We start from the raw sequence: 24,287 nt of genomic DNA, 5'->3' as shown, positions 1-24,287 counted from the left end.
ACCAAGAGATAAAGGCAATTCCTAAGCTGGGCATAAATATAACAACTTTCATCCAACTTTAATGAAACAAAACACTTTATTATGTTGTTTTTGACGCAGAGTCTGTCACCCAGGATGGAGTGCAGTGGGATCTGTGCAACCTCTGTCTCCCAGATTCAAGCGATTCCTGTGTCTCAACCTCCCGAGTAGCTGTGATTACAGGTGTGCACCACCATGCCCAGCTATTTATTTTTTATTTTTAGTAGAGACAGGGTTTCACCATGGTGGCCAGGATGGTCTCGAACTTCTGACCTCAAATAATCTGCTCGCCTCAGTTTCTCAAAGTGCTGGGATTACAGGCATGAGCTTCTGTGCCCAGCCAAAACAAAACACTTTAAAAATAATCGATAAGCATTTGGAAGACCCATCCTCCCCCTCCACTAATTCACAGTAAAATATGGACAAGCCTGTCTCCACTTTGTTGGTGGAACACTTAACGTCTTTCTTTGAAAAAGTTCTCTTCTGTTTTTCCCTCAGAAAAACATTAGCCAAATAATGCTATGTAGTGTTTCTAGTGATGTGTTCCTGCAACAAGGGTGCTTGAGTATCCAGCACTTTTAGTTTATTTTGTTATAAATTCATAATGTATAGATGATTGAGAGTAACTCATTAAATGTAAGCATCATAAAATAAGGCACTTAGGTAAGAAAAGTGTGAAATGATTCTGAGGTACTCGTGAATGTGACATTAAATACATAAATCATCTTTGTTTTCTTTCTGCGCAACATAGACTATATAGCCGAGGAGGTAGATGTAATTAGTATAGTTGTATTTTAAATGATCCAGGAAGCATATGAATGGAACTTGCACAAATACCAGAAAAGGCAGGTTATTCTGGCCAATTGGATTTTTCATCTTTTTTTAACAAACTCAGCTAGACAGTATGAAGCATGGCCACAGAACCCAATGTGCACTTTAAATAATTAAGAGCTTTCCAAGACCAAGCTCAGCAGTTGGAAGACACAGTGAGCCCACTCACAGCTGGAACCTCTGTTTGAACAGGATGACCCAGACTGGAAAACACATCAGAGGAGGTTTCCTAGGGACCCTCATGTGGAGACCCCCCTTCTCTTTTAGGACCAGATCTGCAGAAGTTGGGGAGTGGATGGAGGGGAGGACTGGCCCAAGATGAGACAGGCATGTGGCCCCATCCATTCCGGCTCATGCTTGAAGTAGACACAGCTGCATTCTGGTGAAGTGGAGACTGACTCTATGAAGTACTTAGCACAGACACTGGCTACTCAAAAGCATGTGATTTGATTTCGGTTTAAAAGTCCGGCATAGCAATTTCCAGTGATTCCTGTTCCCACTGGCTCCTGATTCATTAGCCAAGGAAAGCTTATGTGGACTGTGGTATCATAAAATAACACGAGAGAGAATGCAAGTGCCAAAAAGCCTTTACTCTGTGGCTCAATTAGAAATGGATTGTTATTACCCAAAGAAATATGGCATGTGTAGAAAGGCCATCAAGGAAGAGACTGGACAATGAACAACAATAGTAATCACCACTCAAGTCACCATCAACCAGCAGCAGGGGTGGCAGTGATCACTGTTAATGCAGCACTGATGAAGGGCCATGTTCTAGGTGAGCTGATTTGCACCCCAAACCTTGAAGCTCACCATGTAAACAGGCATTATTGGCTCCATTTTTTATTTTTTATTTTTATTTTTTTTGAGACAGAGTTTCACTCTTGTTGCTCAGGCTGGAGTGCAATGGCGCGATCTCAGCTCACTGCAACCTCCGCCTCCCAGGTTCAAGCGATTCCTCTGCTTCAGCCTCCCAAGTAGCTGGGATTACAGGCATGTACTACCATACCCGGCTAATTTTCTATTTTTAGTAGAAACGGGGTTTTGCCATGTTGGTCAGGCTGGTCTTGAACTCCTGACCACGGGTGATCGGCCCATCTCTGCCTCCCAAAGTGCTGGGATTATGAGCCACCATGCCTGGCCTGGCTCCATTTTTAAATACGAGAAAACGAAAGCCACAGGAACCCTTACAAATAACTTACCCTAAGTCATCTGGGGTGTAAACGGTGCATCTGAGAACTGGAACCAGCCTGACTCAAAGCTTGGGTCCCTTCCTTCCACACGTGGTCTCATCCCTTTCTATTTCCCCAGAGCCTGCTGTGGGTACAACACTCATAGGTACTCCTGTGCCACATGGGGCAGGAAAGTGGGCCAGCTATTTGGGAAGCCATTATAATGTCTGTTCCTATGAAAGGCAGCATGGTCATTCCAATTTGGCTAGGATTTATATACAATAAAGGCCAAACAGTGAACGGAAACACATCTGCTTTAGCTTTTGCATGGCACTAGCATGTTTTCTCCTTCTTGCTTTTTAGCTTTTGAAAACTAGAAAGCGTCAAGAGCTGGACAGGACATTGCTTTCTAGACAAACGGATCACCTCACATCTTCTCACTTTCAGCTCATATCCTGGAATGTCATGACAATGATAAGTTCCACATCAGTTCTCTGCCCCTCCTGTTAGGACTTGTCTCAAAGTTTGCCTCTGCCAAGAAAGGCTCCTTCCTCCTGCAACAGCCTAAAATAAAGACAGGGCACAATGCTGTCCTTCTGGCAGTGGGCTCCACACCAGCTACCTGGTTAATCTGAACTGAATCTTCATAAGGAGGAGGATTCAGTACTGGGGTTCTACAACATCGCCATCATTATTATTTTACGACCTCATCATCATCATCATCACCATGATTTTACGACCTTCCCCTCCTCATCTTTTTTTTTTTTTTTTTTTTTTTTTTGAGACCAGGTCTCACTCTGTCACCCAGGCTGGAGTGCCGTGGTGCGATCTCACCTCACTGCAACCTCTGCTTTCCAGGTTCAAGCGATTCTACTACCTCAGCCTTTCAAATAGCTGGGACTACAAGCACTTGCCACTATACCTGGTCTATTTTTGTATTTTCAGTAGAGGTGGGGTTTCATCATGTTGGCCAGGCTGGTCTCGAACTCCTGGGCTCAAGTGATCTGCCCGTCTCAGCTTCCCAAAATGGTGGGATTACAGGCATGAGCCACCATGCCTGGCCCTCCTCCTCATCATTTTATGACCTCATAATCATCATCACCAGCAGCATCATTTTATGACATCGTCATCATCACTTTATGATTTGGAGAGAGCAGTAGGCATGGTTTGAATGAGTTTTGCTATCCACATTAGGAGTCAACCAAAGATAGACAGAAAATCCCTGGACCAGGAATAGTCTGGAACTTTATACACACTATCATGTTTAATTTTGTTCAGTTCAAACACATGATCTACAGAGGAGCTGTGGGAGCCCACAGGAGGGGCACTCAATCCCACAGCAACCTTTGGAAGTAGGAGTTAAAGTCTCCATTTTTTTCAGATAAGAGCTGAGACTAAGAGCTTTCAGTTGACTTATCTATCATCATGTTGCCAAATAAAGGAAAAGCTGAGTTTCCCACTGAAACTCTCTAATGGCAAACATGTGTTCTTATCATCTAACACAATGTGCCAGCATGGGCTAGCAGCACTCCTACCCTTGTGGCTCCATCCGACGCAGGCACTGCCTCCAGGTTCCTTCCTATGAGGAGACAGAGTGTTGACCCACTCCCTTCCTGGTAGTATTTCTGGAGAAATCTGAGGCTGCAGAGACCAGGGCTCTCCTGCCCTTTCTCTGTGCATCTCTGGACTCATGGATAATATGAATGAGTTGGACCAGAGAATCCTCAAAGTCCTTTTTTGATCTTTCCAGGTCTTTGTGCAGATGATCTTTTGCTAAATGTGGTGAGATTTTTAAGTTTCAATGTGCCTATCACTGGCTGACTAGTCCTGACTTAATGACAAAAAAATCACATGGGAAGTGAGGAATGGCTCAACACCAGTTAGGTGGGATGGGGAGACCCCCGAGTAGCCTGGTTACATCCTGCAAACCTGTACACACTTGCAACTTTTGCACGCCACATACATGGGCCTCTTTCTCATCTGACTCACACAAAGATTAATTGCTCCTCAACATCCACTAGTTGAACGATGCTCCTCTGGGAAACCATCCTTCATTGCTTCCCACCTTTGATTTCACTGTCACACTCATCTTGCAAACATTCATAGGGACCATGGCATTTTATACTAAAAATTTTACCAAATCCCTTTTTGATAATTCCAGCCTCAGGTATCATGACCCTACAAGAGTCATAATTGTACTCATATGGCAGTTATTTAAATGGCTACCATCCTTCAAACCCACACTTTAAACACCAACATGAGCACTGGCGCTGACCTTACAAAGAATTTCAGTGAAACTGAAATAACATTGCTGTAGCTGAATATGACAAGCTCTGGAATTATAAGGTCATAAGACTGATAACCTTCTTAAATGCTAAAGTTCAAAGCCAAATCCTTGATATCTGTTCAAAGATGAATAGCAATCTCAGATAATTGGGATGTGGGATGGCTGAAGTACAGGAAAAAAGGAGATGAAGAGGTAATGAAAATGTTCTGCTTGCCTCAGTCAAAGCCTAAAGATCATTTGTAGAATATTCTGAACTTGTCTTCAGGGGTGTTTGGTTGTCATTGAATTTCACTGGGATGAAGCCAGCATCTGTTAACTGAGATGTGGTGGTGGGGTGGGGGCGATGCCAGCGGGAAAATAAATGAGCAAATCTATGAATACTACAATGTTAGAATGAAAGGGAAGACTCTATAGAGTGGTGGGACCTGGTGTAAACTCAAGAAGGTAATGTCACAATCTGGGGCATGTGGACAGTGTTCCGTTTCATTCTGCCACTGATGTATTCTTGAATATTGCAAGCATGGTCTGCAAACAGGCAGAGACAAATCAAACCTATTCAGCCTCCTCCATCTTGTTTCTTCCTTTGCTGACACCGGTGCCCATTATGACTTCTTATTTAGACTTGGAGTATTGATTACATGTTTTCCTGTGGCTGTAACAGACACTCAGCTGGCTACGTGTGTGTGTGTGTGTGTGTGTGTGTGTGTGTGTGTGTGTGCATGGGGCATGGTATTTTGCCTCAGGAGAGCAAAATCTCTTGGCTATACATGAGGATATGTATGCATAATTGCCATTATTCACCACCACACTGAAGCCACAGGCCAAATTACAAATTGCAATCTTCCAATATTTTTTCAAAATTTTCTAAACTAGTTACAAAAATAAACATACAAACAACAAAAACATCAACTGTAAGAGTTCTGAATGTAGCTCGTCACTTTCTGGTGGATAATTCTTAGAAACCAGACAGGAAAGGCTGGGTGCAGTGGCTTATGCCTGTAATCCCAGCACTTTGGGAGGCCAAGGCGGGCAGATTGCTTGAGAACAGAAGTTTGAGACTAGCCTGGGCAACACGGCAAAACCCCATCTCTACTATTTAATGCAAACCCCAAACTATTTAATGCAAAACAAAAACAAAGACAAAAAAACAACAATGAAGAAATCAGACAGAAAATGAGACTGCTGTGAGGTGGGAGGAAGGGCGAAAGTAAAGGGAATTCCCACTTGCTCTGGTCACTGCTGTATCTTTAGTTTCTAGAACAGCCCCTGAGACAGAGAAGGTGCTGGAAAGATTTTGTGGAATGAAGAACTCTCTCTTTCCTGGCTGGATAAAGGGTCCTGTTACTTTGTTTCCAGAGGGGCCCTACCCTACAAAGAACAGCTGTTGTCTGGGCAGGGCGGCTCACACCTATAATCCCAGCACTTTGGGCGGCCAAGGTGGGTGGATCACGAGGTCAGGAGATCGAGACCAGCCTGACCAACATGATGAAACCCCATCTCTACTAAAAATACAAAAAATTAGCCAGGAGTGGTGGTGGGCAACTGTAAGCCCAGCTACTCTGGAGGCTGAGGCAGGAAAATTGCTTGAACCCTGGAGGCGGAGGTTGTATTAGGCTGAAATCGCATCATTGCACTCCAGCCTGGCAACAGAGCAAGACTCCATCTCAAAAAACAAACAAACAAACAAACAAACAAAAAACCCAAACAAACAAACAAAAATAACCGTTGATAGGAACAACAGGCTGGAATGTGTCTGGGGCTCAGGGTAAGAAAAGCATCAGCTTGCATGAAATGTGAAGCCTGACAGCAGGAAGGCAGGGAGATGCTGGGCCTGGCTAATTGGTGCTCCCTTGACAGTGCCTTAGCATTTACCACTGTGCCTGAAAAACTGTACGAATATTTCCTGGAAAGAAGATGTTCCCTGTGTTTTCAGAACAGTCGAGTTTGGTGAAAATGACAATTAAAATGCTTTTTATGAACAAAAGAGTGTGACATATTCTCAAAAAGTTGATAGTTCAAACAAGTTTTATAATATTTCAGGATTTACACTCAAAGTTTTTGCTACTGCTCAGGAACTAGGCATCCTATCCCCCAACAAACACCTGACAATCATTCCACCTCTTATGTGAAATGAGACCATATGCTGTAACCAGCTACATAATTAGTACTATGAATCCTACTTTTGAAAGCAGCTCTGATTATACAAAAACTTCTGGAGGTTCCCCTTGCCTGGAGAATAAAGCCCCAACCTTTGATTGGGCACCCCAAGTCCTTCCCATTGGGCCTTCAGCTGATTTTGGAGTCCCAAGATCTACTGTGCCCTGTCCTCACACCCAAGCTACAGCCACGCCAGTCTGCCCGCAGCTTTTGCCCCATGTCCTCCCTATACTTTATTCTGTTTTTTTTTTATAGAAGACTCTGTCTTCCACTCAGTTGTGAGCTCCTTAGGGTCAAGAACACAACTGTCATCCATGTCTGTCCATGTGCCTACACAGACATAAGGAAGTATTTGTTGACCTGGATTGATCTTGAGCCTTGTCCTTCGTTCTATTTTCTACAGAGTGGCAGCAGCTGCATTTTGAAAGATCCAATCTGATCACTGCTTCCATGGCGCCTGCTGATATTCACGCTGGAAGTAAAACTCCTCAGCATAGTGTGGGAGGCTCACTGGCATCTGCTCTGCCTGACTGCCGGGTCTTCTCTCTCATCTTACCCCACCTACATCCTACATCTTAGGAAGAGCTCCATGCTCTGTGTCCAGCCTGTGTGCTTCATCCAGGCTACTGTCTGCCTAGAATGTTCTTGACCTTCTCCTTCAGCACCCAGAGAACCATCTGCTTGTCCTTAAAGAAATCGTTCCTAGCTAACTTCTTTTTTCTGTTTGAGACAGGGTCTTATGCTGTCACCCAGGCTGGAGTGCACTGGCTTAATCACTGCTCATTGCAGCCTTGACTTCCCAAGGCTCAGGTGATCCTCCTGCCTCAGCCCCCTGAGTAGCTACAGGTGCACCATCATGCCTGGCTAATTTTTGTATATTTAGTAGAGACAGGGTTTTGCCATGTTGCCAAGGCTGGTCTTAAACTCCTGGGCTCAATCAATCTGCCCACCTCAGCCTTCCAAAGTGCTGGGATTACAGACATAAGCTCCCACTGCGCCAGGCCATAGCTGCCTTTTTCTAAGAAACTTTTGTACCAGAGTTTCACCCTCTCTCAGCTCCCTGGCATGCACCCCCACCTTGTGCGGCTATCTGAGTCACTTTCCAGGTTTTGGGATCCTGGAAGACAGAGTCCACTTATCTTGTATTTCTGGTGCATTGCCTAGAGAAGACGCACAGTAACTATTTTCAGAACAAAGCTCCAGATTGCAACCGCTCCACTCTGCTCTTTTGATTTTAAATGGCCGATGAATGTTACAGCTGCAAGACCCAATATGGTTCCTGCGTAAGTCTGGATGGCAAGGTACACATGCCCGGCCCTTGCAGGGTTTAAGATGAAAGGCATCTAAACTACCCTTTCCCCTTTCTTGGCTCTGCTGTTGCTCAGAATATCTGAAGCAGAATCAATAGGCTGGCTTACAGAAAGCCTGGAACTACAAAGGCAGAGAAAAAACATCTGTCACCACTGCACAGTTCACTTTTTTTTTTGGCAGCCACACGATAGCAGAAGGTCTCAGCATTTGCTTTTGAAAACAGGTCACTACTGCTGTAAATTCCTGGAAGACCTTCGGGCAAGAATGAAAATGCTCCAGCTCTGCAGACCTCTCGGATCTGAAAAGCTGCATTCCTGTTCCAGGTTCGGAGGGGCCAGGAGGCTGTATGTCATCACACCTGTGCTCAACAGGCTCTCCCAAACACAGACCTGATACAGCCACCTCCCTATGCCTCCCCCACGTGCTACGTGGTCCAGGAGACTGTGGTTCCCAAGCACCCTCAAGCATCTCAAGACCAAAGCCCTCTCTGAGTTCTGGGCACTATCACTTCCTTAGAACATCTGTGTGGCCAGTTTCAGTGAGAAACAGGGAAGATAAGAGTAGGACTGCTTATCATATTGGAGAAGGAAGCAGCCCATTGTGAGCCCGGATAGCTGAGTGCTTGCTGGGAAGATTATAAGGCAGGGGCTGAAAACCCAGATGAGTTAGGTTGAGAGGTTTGCCCATTCACATCTAATTCGTGACAACAGTATCTGATCATGAGAAGCCCTGATCAGTGTTCTTGTATGCCCTGTGCAGCTGCCAGGGCTACAAGTTGATTTCTTCAACACTGACACTTGCATGAGCATAGGGGTTGGCACTCTTGTCATTTAAATTGGCCACTACGAGGCAGCCAATTAACAACGCATGGGCAACAGCCTTCAGAATAACCCACAGAGGCTATCACAACACAGTACTGGTTCCTTGCATTTATACAAGCTACATTTTATAGGGTGCTTTCATATACAGTATGTCATTTGATCACACAGCAGTCCTTTGTGCAAGGCAGTGCATATATCATCACCTCCCATTTACAAATGGCATCTGAGGCTCTGAGAGCTCTGAGGACTTGCCCATGGATCCTCCCCTCATGAGTGTCAGAGGACCAGGGCTGGAAGAGAACCAGGGCTCAAACATCCTCTGGGCCCTCGTGGCGTCACTCATCAGTTCTACATGGCGAGGTGAGTCCTCGTTGTAACAGTTGGTAAAATCAGCAGCATTAAAAAAAATCTGTAGTTGGGGCTCAACAACTCCAGGGCATTTACAGTTCAAGTGCAGCCCGTGGATCAGCAGCACCAGGATTCCCTGGAAGTTCGTAAGAAAAGCGGAATCTCAGACTCACCCAGACCCACTGAATCGGGGTCTGCCTTCAACAAAACCCCAGGGAGTCTCACAGAGCGTTGCAGTTTGAGGAGCTCTGTGCTGGGGAGCACATGCCTTCCTCTCTCTGCTTTGGCTTTCTGCTCTGGCTTCACCTTGGGGAAGCAGCTCAGGTGGGGAGGGTTTACAGAAAAGATGCTTCCATCTGATTGCTTCCTGATAACTGCAAGAAAAGCTGCTGTATCCATCCAGCTCCCCTCTTTATGGAACAGGTCTCTGTTCATCTCCCTTTCTTCCTAGCTCCCTGCTAAACACTTTCAGCCAAGAGACTCATCTCAGACAACTCAGAATCTTCTCTCTGGCATTAATTTTGATAAAAGCTTAAAGATTAAAGATGTAATTTCAGTCTTCCTTGATTTCTGAGAAGACTAAAGTCTGTCTAAAGTACTCCCAATATGAGTTGTGGCAGAGTTGTGATTTCCTAAGGAAGGTCTGTGATGTTAAAATTTTTCTCTCCTTCTTTTGAGAAAAAAATCTCTCTTCATCCTTCTAATGCTGTACATGGCTTGACTGACATGCCTGATAATTGGCTAGTAAACTCGCAGCTCTGCCTAGCCACAGGGCTAACACTGCTTACAAACAGAAAAAAAAATTTTTTTAAAGAGCTGAAGTAGAACGTGATGACAGATATTGGGCAAGGTTTTAACCAGTTTCACTAATAAAGTTGGAATTATCCTCCCCCTTTTACATTGTTCTGCAGTTAACAGGGCAGTCACCAGATTTTTTTCATGATTCTTTTTGAGCACTTTTATAGGAAGACAGTAGGTTGAAACCAAGTTGTTGATGTTTTTCTATGTATAACTAATCTTCAGTGACCTTTGATTTTTTTCCTGCTTTGACTGTATAAGCACCACACCGCTGTGTGGTTTTCAGCACAATAGTTTAATGGTGCCAAGCCTGCCCTAAGTGGCTGGCAGTGACAGGCTTCTACCCAGGTAAGTGGTAGCCATGGAGCACATTTGGGACAACAGCCAGTGCCACCACCTGGCAGGGGACCTCTTTCAGCCTACAAGGTTGAAGGTATATGGTTGAAAGAAGTGTTTCATCTTCTCTCCCAATAAATCTTGATCAAGAAAGTGCATATAAGCTCACTTTTAGCATTTCATCAGAGGCAGTAGCATACCATTCTAATCAGTTTTAATGAAAGGCAAACTCCTAATTACAAATTAAACACACGTAGGGATACTTAACTATTAAATACATCATTTACTAAAGATTAGCTTTTTTCTGGGACTATTTTACTTTTGCCTCTGGGACGGTCTCGGGCCCTAACGATTTGTTTCCTTCTGTTTTTGGCATCTGTTCAGAAGAGGGTGCAGTAAGTGCCTCTTTAGCAACTTCTGGCTGGTCCATGAGCCACTGGTTTAAGTCAACCCTGAGGATCAGAATTCTTTGCGCCAAATCCTTTTCACTAAGGGGACATGTGAGATTGGCCATGTGATTCAATTCAAGCTCCATCAGAGCCCCCTCCTCCAGAATTTGTGCTCTAATTTACAAGCTGGTCTTTGAAAGGAGCCAGGCCAAACTCCCTCTGAACATTAAAAAAGTATCGCACCCGTATTTCCAGCTATAAGTTTACAGAGACAAACTGCTAGATTCCCAGAAAGAAATTCTGGTCCAGATGTAGACCTCCATTTCCAAACCTCTTTGTTCCTCGGACCCAGTGATGTTTTTAGTTATTTTGTACCTTCTAAGGGCAACTTCAGGACATGGCAATCTTATGGGTGTATGTGTTTGGCGAGGTGGGGTGTGGTGGGGAAGAAGGCAATGGTGAAGGAATGAAGACTCTTAAATGTTCATTTTCTCCTCACCTCTGGGACTGATAAAACTCAAGTTTCCAGGGTCTACTGTGTGACCTGGCCAGCATTCATTTCTGTTTTTTGACTAGGCCTGATTTGGGGAAGCCCTTGACACACTCCACAGAAGGCCTCCACTTTGGGTAAACACTAGATGCTCTTATTGGCACAGACGAGCCCCACGGGTCAACACCCACCATGTGACTCCCTGGGAGGGCTGCGGGAGCCCTCCTGCCCTCTGAGGCAGGGGGTTGAAGCCAGAGGGTTTCTGGCCACTTTTTGAAAGGGATGTCATTCCAATGGACTCCATTTGAGAAAATCTAGTCAACAAAGTCCAGACACTGCTTTGGTTTTGACCATCACACTGGGAGATATTCAGACCCATGCAATTACATACCCGAAGCAGGTCATGTCTTGGAATTAGAAAGAGGATGAGTAAGGAGGTCTTTGCAGCGAACATCTACGTGAGGAAAGTAAGCTACAGGAAGCGTCTGAGTGACCTTGGTCCTCCATGGCCTTGCGGTCCTCACCCCAGCCTGCGGAGGGATGAACTGAGCTACACAGTTCTCTCATTTCTAAGCTTTCTGGGGACCTACTACTCGCCGTCTCTGGAAGACGCTGCCTGCTGCTGTTTGATAGACAGGGGCTCCCAGGATCAAGGGGCAGGAGGCAGAGGAAGGAGCGTTCACCACCCAGGGTAGAGAGAAGTCTGCTCCCGACCGACCGCGCTGGGAGAGCAGATGCATCCACTGCGACGTCTCTCCACCGGCTCCCACCGGCCCCCACCGGCCCCCACCCACAGCGCCCGCCACCAGGGGCAGCTCTGCAGAGTCCGCGCGGGACGGAGCCGCCCCGCCGGGAGACCTCCTCCCGCGGGAGGCGCCTACCTGTATCTCTGCTTCACAGACTGCTTCTCCGTGGACTTGCACACGTGCCCCACGTAGTACAGCGGGAAGAACAGAAAGTTCCAGTTGGTGGCGAACCACGTGAGGGTGAAGGGCGCGTCGAACTTCCCGAAGGTGAGCTTGGCGAGCTGCGTGGAGCCCGCCCACGAGGAGCACACGCACAGCACGACCGCCACGCCCCAGAAGACCTTCTTGAGCTGCGCAGGGGAGCACGTCCAGCAGCGGCGGCTCGCTCTCCCGCCGGCCTCCACCCCGGCCGGCGCCTGGGCCTCCGCCGGGCCCGGGGAGTCCCGGGGGCGCTCCTCCCCTGGGGAAGAGAAGGGCGTGGTTAGCGGGGCCTGCAGACCTCACCCCTGCACTTCTCAGGGCGCTGCCCTGCAGCCAGTGTCACCCCCAGCTACCTGGGGGCGGGGAGACAGCGGGCGCAGGGGCGACCCCAAGCTGCAATCGACAGCGTTTGCACTCACTGGTTTTCCTCCCCTTCAGATCCTCGGCCCTCCGAGTGTGGTCCCTGGGCCTGGGAGCGGCAGCAGCATCCTCCCCCGTCCCCGGAACTTGTTGGAAATGCAGAATCTCAGGGCTCACCCCAGACCCCCAAATCAGAACCTGCATTCACACACAGAGCGGCTGAAATATCTCCACTCTGGTTTACGTCAGTTGATGGGTACTCAGGTGCTCTTGGATGCGGGGGCCGTACTGGGAGCTGGAGATTCCTGCATGAGGAAGTCTTGACCTCTAAAAGATCCCAGTACCTTGACAGAGGTGGCCTGTTACTTAAAGGCACAGATGGCCAAGACTCTCCTCTTATGTTGTGTGTACAGCAAAAATAGACTTTCCCAATCTTTTCTATCTACTTTAACTGGCTTCCTGCTGATAGCCTGCAGTCCCACTTCGAAGCTTTACTTAAAAACCACAACCTCTGGCAGCTGGTGTGTGAAAGGCCACAGACACTCCATTCTAGAGCTGTGTGATTTCTGGAAACCAGGCTGTAGCCCAGAGCTTGGCTCTGCGGCAGTGTTGTTCACACAGACCAGAAGAAGGTGAAAAGGCGTTATTTTCCACTGTTTGCTTTCCATTCACAATTGTGTGCGAGTCAGTCAGCTGGAAATTTAAACAAAGCTGTAGCTTGTGTCCGGTGTAACTGCGGATGGATGCAGATTTCCAGAAGGCAATCTACTTGCGTTTTATAATGATGCCGTGCCTGGCACCTGGCTGAATGGGGTCACACCAGTGCTAAGAGGCCATTTTCACTATAGGGTTACAGGAAATGAGTCCCAAAAATATTGGGGTCAAACGTGCTTTCTCTGTATTGTTTAAACAACTTTAATAACAAACTGAAGCATTATGATTCTATGAGGCAAAAACCGTGATTCAACGTGGCCCATTTTTCAGGTGTTAGCTAGTATCGTTAACCACCGGCTCTGCTGTATCTGTTTTAGCCAAAGATAAACTGAAGCATTACATGGCTCGTCAAAGAGGTAATATACTTTATTGGCCCAAATTCCGTTTGACACCATCTCTATTGTGCGTTATTAATAATGTCCCTCCTCTTACTTTTCATGTGCTCACATATCCGAGTTGGAGAGCCCCTGGAAATCCAAACGTTTGGCCACCCTCTGAGCCTCTGACAAGTTGTCTGTTCTGCGTGGGCTGCAGGGCAGAAAGATGTGGAGGACAAAAAGGAAGATCGATTTCCAGCCTTTTGGCGAGCTTTGCGCCTATGCCCTCCTACCGGGATCTCTTGACTTTGCTCACTGTGAATTCCCACAACCTAATGCAATCCAGTTTCAGGCAGAAGCATGCACATTTCAGTTTACACACGAATTACCTGCCATTTTGAATTAGCATCTGCAGCCCTTCATTATTGAGATAGTTTGCAAGGTATGCTGGAGGTTAGGGGGGGTTGTCACTGTTAGCGTCACTGTCAAAAACTCATCCTGAAAAGATGATTGTAGAGATGGGAAAAAAAAGTTCACATAAAAATAAAATGCAGCTTCACGGTAATAACTTCCAGTGAAAGAATGGACTCCAAAAGAGGCTGAATAAATTCAGCTCACAGTGTTTTTCATTGAATGTTTTCATTATAGCAAATTAAGCTTTAAAACTTAGCAAACTAAGCAGTGATGCTGCATAGCTTTTACAACGAAGGAGAAAATCATCAAATCATGTAATTTGGTATTGCTAAAATGTTTCTATGGATTTGGATTAAAGAAGTCATTCTCTAACTTTGTAACGTCTCTGTATCTTCTAGCCAAAGGAATATGAACAATACACAAACAAAATTAAGACACTTAGAACTAAACTCACTACTCTGTTATTTGAAAACAACCACATAGAAATAGAATAACTTTTTCCAAAATGCCATGCAGTTAACAGGCATTGTAAGGAACAAAGATTCCATGTTTGGAGAAATTTGGAAAACACCAAGTAGAACAGACAGGTTTCTTTGCTGTAAAAACATTCAGGGCCAATGAATGGATATTGTGAATTTCCAAGAGGTTGCTTCCCATATTATTTAAATGTGAAACACCCGTGGCAGGGACTACAATATTCTGGAACACACTTTGGGAAACACTAGAATAGACCCAGAAAGAATAATGGACAACCAAACCCAATTCATTGCAAACCTCCTACTTCACTATCCTGTGCTTATAATAATAATCACTTATCAGTTTCATTAGCTCATTCTTCATACTGCTAAATGTGTCATACCTCATATAAATAAATATATTCTTTATACATACATCATAAAAGTGCTAAGTAGTAAAAAGAAAAAGCAATTTTTAATGATGTTAGCCCTCAGAGATATCACTCTTGATATTTGCTGCCATATTTTCCCTCGTCTTTTGTGTCTGTACACCCCACCCCCCCACACCCCTCTCAGCAGAACCGTGCCCCCATCACAAATGGACACACAAACCCATTCACACACCCATACTGGAAAATTGCCATCACATTGTATTTTTATCTTTCATTTATTTAACTGAACTTATAGCAAACAGCATGTACTTTTTATATCTCACAGGGCTACAGGCAATGCAATGCATCCTAAGAGCCTTTCAATCAGCCAGGAAATCACTGTGAAGCACGTACCCTGTGCCAAGAACTTTGGGTGGCCTATAAATAAATGTAAAGCACGATTCCTACTCTTCAGGGATAGACAGTCTATGTGAGAGGGATGAAACAGACCCATGAAGTAATTACAGAACAACTATGTATAAAATAGCGATTCTGACTACATAACAGGAATTCTTCAGAAAGTATGGCCAGTATGAGTTGGGATTACCATGAAAGCAATCAGAAGAGGCAGGTGGTTGACCTGGGTCTTGGAGGATAGAATGTAAAAGTAAGTTAAAATAGGAGTAACGTTCAGGGTCAGGAATACACATGACCTGCCCAGGGGCAGTGAGGATGGTGGTGAGATGTGAAATTCACTGCCACCTCGTCACTCTGCAATGCCTCATCTTGCTTTGGTTAGACTTGCCACAGGAGAAACTTCCAGGTTTGCCGAAGGAACTGGAGCAAACTCAGATGTTGACTGATTCTACAAAGCGAGAAAATTAGTTGAAAAATAAATGTAGAGTGACACAACAGTTTTGCTTAGCAGAGACATTTATTCTGTACTATTGGAAATGCAGCAAATGCACCCCACACTTTCCATCATTTCCAGGGTTATTTTCAATGAGCTGGCCAACTGATGCTCAAACAGGTTTCAGACAGAAGGAGTTACAAGGAGGAGGGCTAGATCTCTTCTCAGAAGCCTTTCAAATATTTTAAGTGTAGGAAACTTTTGTTTAATTCTGCCCACCCCCACCTCCAACATTTCAGGTCAAGTGTTGCCTTTGTGCGAATTCACTCCTTTCTCACGGTTGAAAGAGGCAGTGCCTCAAGGAGATCAGTGCCAAAGTTAACCTCGCACTGTTTGCTGCCACAGCTCCTGGACCATTAGTACACAACTAGAAATGCTATTTATGTCACCCGCACCCTCGCTCTCCAGCAGCCCTACCCCGCTGACAGTCCCTCTGTTGATGATCTTCTCGTGCCTTAAATTCTAATCTTAGCCAGCAGTCCTGGGAGCAATGCAAAGTGGATTACACACTCTGGCCCAATGCTTGTGCTGACAGATGCTGTAATTGTGGATTCAAGCATCTCTCTGAAGCTGTGTCATCTCTAAATTCCATTTATGCTACTTAATTCATCCATAAATGCTGGAGGACAGGCGAGTTCAGCCCAGTTCTGTTGGCTGAGTTGCTTCCATTGAGCATGTGTGTGTGTGTGTGTGTGTGTGTGTGCGTGTGCAGTGGGAGTGCTCTCTTGTGCACTCAGTATACTCCATGGCATGGTGAGATGTAACCATGCCTGTGTGTGAGCTTCCATTTTAACCCTGTCTCATATTATTTATGAGGGCTGTCAGGCAATTTATTAAAATGGCATAAGACCTACCTACCCCCTGCAAAATCACACTTTTTGCTTATGACCAAAGACTCTTGACCAAAGAGTGAAAGGATTCACACTCTTTGGTCAAGAAAAAGTAGTACCTAGAGGAAATGTCTGCGAAGCAGAAGGAAACTCTAGGTCACAACGGGTGAGCTGAAGGTCCAGTTTAGCTGCCAACTCATTCAGGTACCAAGGCACATCCTTTGTCCCATGAGCTGTCCACTGCTTAGGCCTGAGAAAATCATGAATTAGGTGCTTCTTTTTTTCTTAATGTAAGTCACTTCTACAACAAGCAAGATAGATTGGAAAGTCATTCACTCACATCTAATAAAATGGCCTTTTGAACTTTCAAGAGACCACTAATGTTTCTTTTATGAGCTTCCCTGAGAATAAATGGACCCTGCTGACTCCTTTATAAAAAAGTGTCCAGGGAGTTTACCCTTAGAAAGTGCTTAAGTCCTTTCTATAGGGTAGGGGACCCATATCTGGAATCAAAAGACCACAAGCCTCCCAAACACAAAGGAGATAGAATTGCACAGGAAATAGGAGACGATGCCTCACAATTGACATCTATATCAGTAAGGTCTATACAGTTATTTTATTTGTTTATGGCTTTATTGAGATATAATTCTCATACTATAAAATTCAGTGAAGTACACAACTCAGTAAGTTTTAGCAAATTTGAATCGTGAAACCATCACTGTAGTATCGTTCTGGAACATTTCTATCATGCTGAAATGAGTTCTTGTGCCCATTTGCAGTCACTTCCTGTTCCCACCTTCAACCCTAGGCAACCATGAATGTTTTTACTGTCTCAATCATAATTTGTATATCCTGAGCATTCTGTATATATATACAGACTTTCACATTTGACTTCCTTCATTTAACATCATGTCTTTGGGGTTTATCCATGTTGTAGCACGTGCCAGCAGTTCATTCTTTTTTGTTTTTTTGAGACAGAGTCTTGCTCTGTCGTCTAGGCTAGAGTGCAGTGGTGCAATCTTGGGTCACTGCAACCTCAGCCTCCTGGGTTCAAGCAGTTCTCCTGCGTCAGCCTCCTGAGTAGCTGGGCTTACAGGTGCCCACTGCCACGCCTGACTCATTTTTGTATTTTTAGTAGAGACAAGGTTTCACCATCTTGGCTAGGCTAGTCTCCAACTCTTGACCTCATGATCCACCTTCCTTGGCCTCCCAAAGTTCTGGGATTACAGGCATGAGCCACTGTGCCCAGCCAGCAGTTCATTCTTTTGATGCCTGAAGAAAATTTTATTGTACGGATATACCAAATTTGGCTTATCCATTCATCTATTGCTGGACATGCAGATTGCTTCCAGTCTGGGGCTACTGTGAAGAAAGCTGCTATGAACATTCTCATATAAGTCTTTGTGTGGATATAGATTTGTATCTTTCTTGGGTGGACTAGTTTTCAAGCCACTCATTCAGCAAATCTTAATCGACCACCTACTTTGTGATAAAAGGCAGGCACGACTTTTCCCTCACGGAGCTTGCTCAGTCCAAGTGGCAGTGCTTAAAGTAACCACATCTCAGAGGCTTCAGTGCATCTAATTCTGTCCAAACAGGACACAGTGGAGAGCTGCTCTGGGAACTAAAGTTCCACTTTCCCCCATCCCTCAACTCCTGCCCCTTTTTCCTAGACTGCATGAAAGGCAGCATCTGATGAAAACGTTCCCATTTATTGATTACTGATGAATACACCATCCCAGGATCTGGCCAACAAACTAAATAGCTTTTGCATCATGAGGAGCTTAGAAGAAAGCTTTTGTTTATGACCATTTGCAAGTGTAACTTATCTTCCAAACAATCCATTTCAGGCTTTGTTTATCTTTCCTGCTCATTAAACACTTGCTCAGTGAATTTATGTGTGACATTATTTTTAAACAGCGATGTAGAGGAAAGGGGAGGAGACTTGCAGAAAAGGCGTTCACACATATAAGGCCAACTACATGCCCCAAGCATCCCAAAGCAATCCTCATTTCACTTGTGCCAACCCACTTACCCTTGCCAGACCATCCATATGGATTCCTGGACTTTAGGTCCAAAAACAGTGCCACCATTCACATGTGGCCGAGGCCCCAGGCATGCTCCTAACTAGGACTGGTTCCAGGGAAAGAACAGAATCTATGGATAATTGAAGTTGGATGTTGACTGTGGGTAAAGGAAAAGAAGAGGGTATAGAGAATTCAAGGGGCAATTGGTGGTTGGACACCCAATATATATACCACACTCTCTGCCAGTGGTGTTACATATCTTTTTATACCCATTATGATGGTGGAGATCAGTACGATTGTTTCTCATTTGCAGATTGAACAGCTGAGGTTCTGAGAGTTAATATCCCAAGGGTACAAATCAGTGAGCAGCTAAGGCACAGTTTTAACTTGGTTCTCTGATTTCAGAGCATCAATGGGAGTAGAAAATGTTCTCATTACTCTCATTCTCCCCTTTGAAAGTTGACCATGGTCATGGTGCTCAGCACCTCATTCAGAACTGCCTGTCACTAAAGAGGGACTTCAGGTTTGCAGAGGACAGAAACCCATTTGTAACATGGAAGAGACTGAGTGTGTATGGGACTCTGTACTAGGATCTGCTGTCCTGGGAAGAGGGTGTTATGGACTGAGTGACTGTGTTCTTGCCATATTCATATGTTGAAGCCCTAACATCCAGTGTGGCCGTATTTGGAGATGGCACCTCTAAGAAAGTATTAAGGTTAAATACGTTGGGTGCAGAGGCTGGATTAGTATCCTTATAAGAAGAGACACCAGAGAGTTTGTTTTTTTTCTCTCTCTCTCTCCATGCACACATAAAGAGAGGAGGCAATGTGAGGACACAGAAGGCGGCTGTCTACAAACCAAGAAGAGAGCCCTCACCAGAAACCAAATTTGCCAGCATCTTGATTTCAGATTTCCAGCCTCCAGTAATGTGAGTACTAAAATGTCCTTTTAAAAGCTATCTAGTCTATGATATGTTGTTATGGCATTGCCAGCTAATCTAAGGGGTTAGAGTAGAGAGTATACTATGCTTGAGAAGGTGTAAGACATGGACCCAGAGGCACCCCTCTGCAGAATGTGGATGAAATGCTACAGATGACAGAGTATTTATTTTGATAACCTATTAGGAGAAGAAGTAACTTCATTGGATTAGAAGTATTAGATGCTATCTTGAATTTGTTTGCCTCCTGTATATTGGTTGAACCTTTGTTGTAAAGTTATCTCTGGAGGCAGTGTGTAGAGCTGGGAGAAAACACGGCAGTTGTGAAATTGTGTTTAAAAACAAAATTAGTGTTTTGCACTGGGAAATTATTCCTCCGGTTAGAATAAAGAATCAGGAGGTGGGCAAAAATTGCTTTTTAGGGATGGAATGGGGTGGTGGGGGCTTCACTAAGATGCCTCTGATTGACTCTGAAGCAGTCTGAGAGCTGGTAAGAGTCAGGTCTTGATCCAGCTCACTTTCCCCACCCATCACCACCATCTCAGTAATCAGATATCTAAATCAGCATTTCTACTTCACTTCCATTTCCTTAGAGGTCCCTGAATAACTCTCAAATGTCCAAATAACCTCATGCAGTGGATTTAAGACAGTACTGGAATGGACTCAGCCTATGATGAATCATGACTCTTGAGAAACTGACAGGTATGGATAAGCCTTAAATAATGTTGTTTGTGCCTTGGGGGAAAAGTCAGTGTCTCCTCTTTGGAGGAAGCAGAGCACTGTGTTTTAATACTTGGTCTGAAAGCATCGGAGCTTGAGGGCATCAGTTTTAATCCATACGCACTGCTAGTTACGGCTTGTGCAGCCTCCTGGAATTTCACCATTTTCTGCGGTCTGGGCACATGATGCCTCCATACACACAGCCGGTACTCACTAGTTGGGCAAAGGGAGGTTATAGGGGCCATTATGTTGTTGTACATTTGGGGAAGTATGGGGGCCATTGTACTGTGTAGTAATGGTTATAGTGCTTTGCCTTTCTTCCTACTTCTGCTGTTATTTCACACTGCTTTCGGTGATGTGGGGCACGGTAGCCACAGACCGGATATGATGTGCGTCATATGATGTGCTTCCAGAGCTGTGACGCATGCGTCCCGCGTCACTGGAAGTAGTACTATACGTGAGCGACGTTGCGCTTTGCGGCGCCGCCACATACAGCACTCCAGGATCTGCATCCTGTGCTCCTCTGACTGACCACCAATGGAAGAGGCGCCCCTTCCTGAAGTGCAGCAGGGGCCGGGTAAATGGCCTCAGGGGGCCGCATGCGGCCCATGGGCTGTACTTTGGGGACCCCTGTTCTAAAACATGCCTCTAGTTCTTAGCAGAATTGTGCATCGAGGCAGGACTAAACTTGCTTGGTCAAGGATCAAGGTGGGCTTGGTCTTCAGGTGTTTAACATGACCTCTCAGGCTTAATCTCCTACCCAAGGATAGACATTCTGAACCAACAAAGGGCAACATGGCTTAGCTCATTCCTGAGCATTGAGGCTTTAACACAGAAACACTGGGACCAGGACCAGCCCCAGGCAAAGCTTGGAAGTTGCACAGCTTCTCTTTGGCATCTTTCTGTACCTCTTTTTATACCATTTCATCATTTGGGGTCCTGTCTTGTGTCCAGTAGCTTTTTGCTGGTGAAGACTCATGGAGCAAGTTGTACTTACATAGCTAGTCTTTCCACCCCCTGCTCAAATACCAAAATCTACCCCCAGAAAGCACACATATTTACACGCACACATATGCTCACATACGTGTACATGCTAGATTCCTTATTGTTCTTGATCTTAATTCTTTAAAGCTCTGCTCTCTGACTATAGCTAATGAAGGGTTTCAATCAGATAAACCAATCTCTGCTAATGAGTAAGCTACTTAATAGACTCATAGAATGTTCCTGCTGAAAGAGGCAATGGAAGATCTATTCTAGCCTCCTTTCTTTGCAGAAGGAGAAGCCCAGGCTGCAAGAGGCCAGGCGACATGTCCAATATATTAATTAGCTAATGGAGGAGCAGAAAATGACACTTGAGTGTCCCAACACTTCATCCAGTGTTCTTCCCTCCAGACCCTTCTCCTGAGCTACACAATGTCTTAACCAATGGAAATGTATTGTGCGCCAAAAAGGCTTTTAAGAATTAAATCTCTTCTTGGCTGTCCCAGTAGAGCTGTTCTGAACCCTTTCCCACCTCTTCAAGTCTTCAGTCCCTATCCATCATTTCTGGCGAATGATGACACTCCCTACATTACAAAGTCACCACCAAAGCTCCCTTAGCTTCCCTCCTCTGCATCTTCATGTTTCTCTGTGTCTTTGCCCACTCAACTTTCTCTGCTCCTTTTCGAAGCTGATCATTCCCTTGCTCTGCCTTGCGGTACTCCCATGGTACACTGCCTCCTCTGGGCTGTTGTTGCATCAATTGTTGCATGAATCATCTTTCTCTGGGGCAACCTCAGATCTACCCTGGAATCAGCCTGGCTCTCTCAAAATTATCTTCTTCCGCCTTAAGACAGCGTAACTTCTCAAACCTTCTTCACTGTCAAACACTTTAACCAAGCATCCAGTAATGCCCCCAACTACCCTTGCAATCTGGCTTGCAGACCAGCACCTGCTTAAAACTGCGTCCACAAAAATCACCCTCTCTTGGCTGCATCTGACACGTCACTCTCCCTCTTTCTTCTTGGTTTTCTTCTGGTGGTCTCCATGCCACCATACTATCTGAGTTCTCTAATCTGGCCGGTCAAACTTTTCTCCTGCCTCCCTTATCTGTGGAATGTGCATGGCCTCCAGGATTCTGTGCTTGCTTATTTATTTCCATATCACCCGATTGGTTTCTGCTACCTCCCTGCCTGCTACATACCTGCATTTGCAGGCATTGGCCTCAAACTCAACTTCTCTAAATGTGACTCCCCAATCTCTCCCTCCCACATGTGTTTCCCCTCCTACCTTCACTGTTACAGCTAATGGCATCTCCATTCTCAGAATTGTTCAGGCATAATCTTCAAAGCCGTATTTGATCGTTCTTTTCAGCCTTCCTACTTCACACTCTCCCCATGGCCTGGTGACTCCTCCTCCCTCCTGTCCTTGTCCTTGCCATCAGATGGTACAGTGGGTTAGGATGTGGACATACCACATGGCAGTTGTCTTGAAGAATGAATTACCTGATCACCCTGCAATCCAAATCCTCACTGCACGGTGGAGATTACATTAGGACCCATTGCAGAGGCATGTTGTGAAGACTGAATGAGCAACCCAGGTCAAGGGCTCCCTTGCGGTAAGGAGGAAGGAAATGTTACCATCGCGGTCATTACCATGAGCTCATGCATGGACTGTTGCTGTAACTCCCCAACATGTCTCCTTGTTGCCGCTGGATACTTTCCAGCAGGGGCTTTTAACATTCTTCCCGATACCTTCAATATGACATGCACATGAGAGCATGTACACGTGAGCACACATGCTCGCCCCTGAAAGAGTCTCCGATCCACTCTGACTCTTATTTCATTTGATAGACATTGCCAGTTTTTATTCTACTCAAATTCCTTTATTAAGAAGTACTTATTGTGACTGATGAAAGAGACTTCATAACCCAGTTTGAACACCACTGCTGCCCATGACTCTCTTTTCTCAGTGTCAGATGGTGTTTCATCTCTTCTCTGGCTCCCCTGTCTCAATCCTCTTCCGAGTCCAGCGTTCAGGATGCCTCAGCATCTGTGCATGGTCTAGCTTAAATTCCCCTCATCCTGCTTCTTCTGATCAATCTGCTCTGGCCAAGTAGATTGCCTGCTGGTCTCCCAGCACCACCCTCTCCTGGCTCTGCACCTTTGTCAGTGGCTTTCTCTGTCAGGAAATGCTGTGTTCTCACCTCCCACCTCTGACAGCCCATAGCAGAGGCAACCTCTTCTACTATGCCGTCCTGACTGTGATCCCAGGAAAAGCGGTTCCAATAAATGTTTAGCCATCAGCTGGAATGTGGTGACAGGAAAATCATGAGGCCACATCTAGGGTCAGCAGGAAAGAGTATCCTGTCAGGTTAGGTCATTTTGGCAAAGAAGGGGGTATTGATGGCAAGCAAGAGTCCTGCATAGGGTCCATGTGTGTTCCAGCCAGAAGTGAGTTCCCCCTCAGCTGAAACGCAGCATTTACTTTATAATCCTTCCATAGAATCAAAAGCATTGCATTTCAGGCAGCATGCAATCTTCATTTGTGTGCTTTCTGACATTCTCACTCCTTTGGAAGCTCTGTTGTATCAGGGATTGTATTTTACTCCTCTAAGAATCCTTCCAAACATCTGGTTCATTCTCTTGCATATATTAGGTAAAATATTTGATCTACAGGAATGATCGTTGTCACTGAAGTTTCAGTCCTAGGGTTAGCCAACCAGGGCAATATTTTGGGGTGGGGGAAACTCTTTGGCAGTATACTTCTCAATAATCCTCTTGGACTGAGCCAGCATCTAGATACTTCACATACCGTTAACTGAGCATTCCAGGGTAACAGTCTTATCCTGTTGACAGGAACAAGGTAGCCAGACCTACTCTAGGGGCAGCTGAGACCACCCAACACTCCCAAAGCAGAGGCACTAAGAATGTGACACCCAGCCATGAGTCCTGTGAGCCCCCATGGGGTCCCAATCACTGAGTTATATTAGTTAGATTACAGTGGGAGGTTAAGAGAGCATTTATTGAGCATCTACAAAGTGCCATGAGCTGATATAATTCTCTCTCCTGCTCAAATGAAACGCAGTTGTGCAAAGGTCTTGCAACCAGGTAGATACAGATTTGAAGACTGGGATCCTTGCTCTCTAATTATAGGACCCTCTGAATGATTTTCTGAGCTTCAGTTTCCTTATCTATAAAGTTGGATAACAACAATTACCCTGGCTTAGGGGGAAAAAAATAGAGATAATGGAACAATCTCTCCTAGCATAGTACCTGCCATATAGTAGACATTCATTAGCAAAAACTATTAGTTGAATATGAAGAGCAACATATCATCACTACTTTTTTTC

The 24,287-nt window shown here is 45.2% G+C and overlaps 1 protein-coding gene across 2 annotated transcripts in view; it reads right to left on the bottom strand.

The window, feature by feature from the left end:
* SLC35F3 (solute carrier family 35 member F3) overlaps positions 1-24,287 on the bottom strand; it is a 351,622-nt gene that overhangs the window by 87,677 nt on the left and 239,658 nt on the right. For both annotated transcript variants that reach the window (XM_039464320.2, XM_010351535.3), the window contains one exon: positions 11,837-12,161. In XM_039464320.2, coding sequence (XP_039320254.1) covers positions 11,837-12,161 — 325 coding nt within the window. The remainder of the gene's footprint in view (positions 1-11,836; positions 12,162-24,287) is intronic.

The sequence above is a fragment of the Saimiri boliviensis genome, chromosome 14, assembly GCF_048565385.1.
Source record: "Saimiri boliviensis isolate mSaiBol1 chromosome 14, mSaiBol1.pri, whole genome shotgun sequence".
NCBI lineage: Eukaryota > Metazoa > Chordata > Mammalia > Primates > Cebidae > Saimiri > Saimiri boliviensis.
The sequence above is the reverse complement of the archived record's forward strand: the minus strand, read 5'-3'. Positions and strand labels throughout refer to the sequence as shown.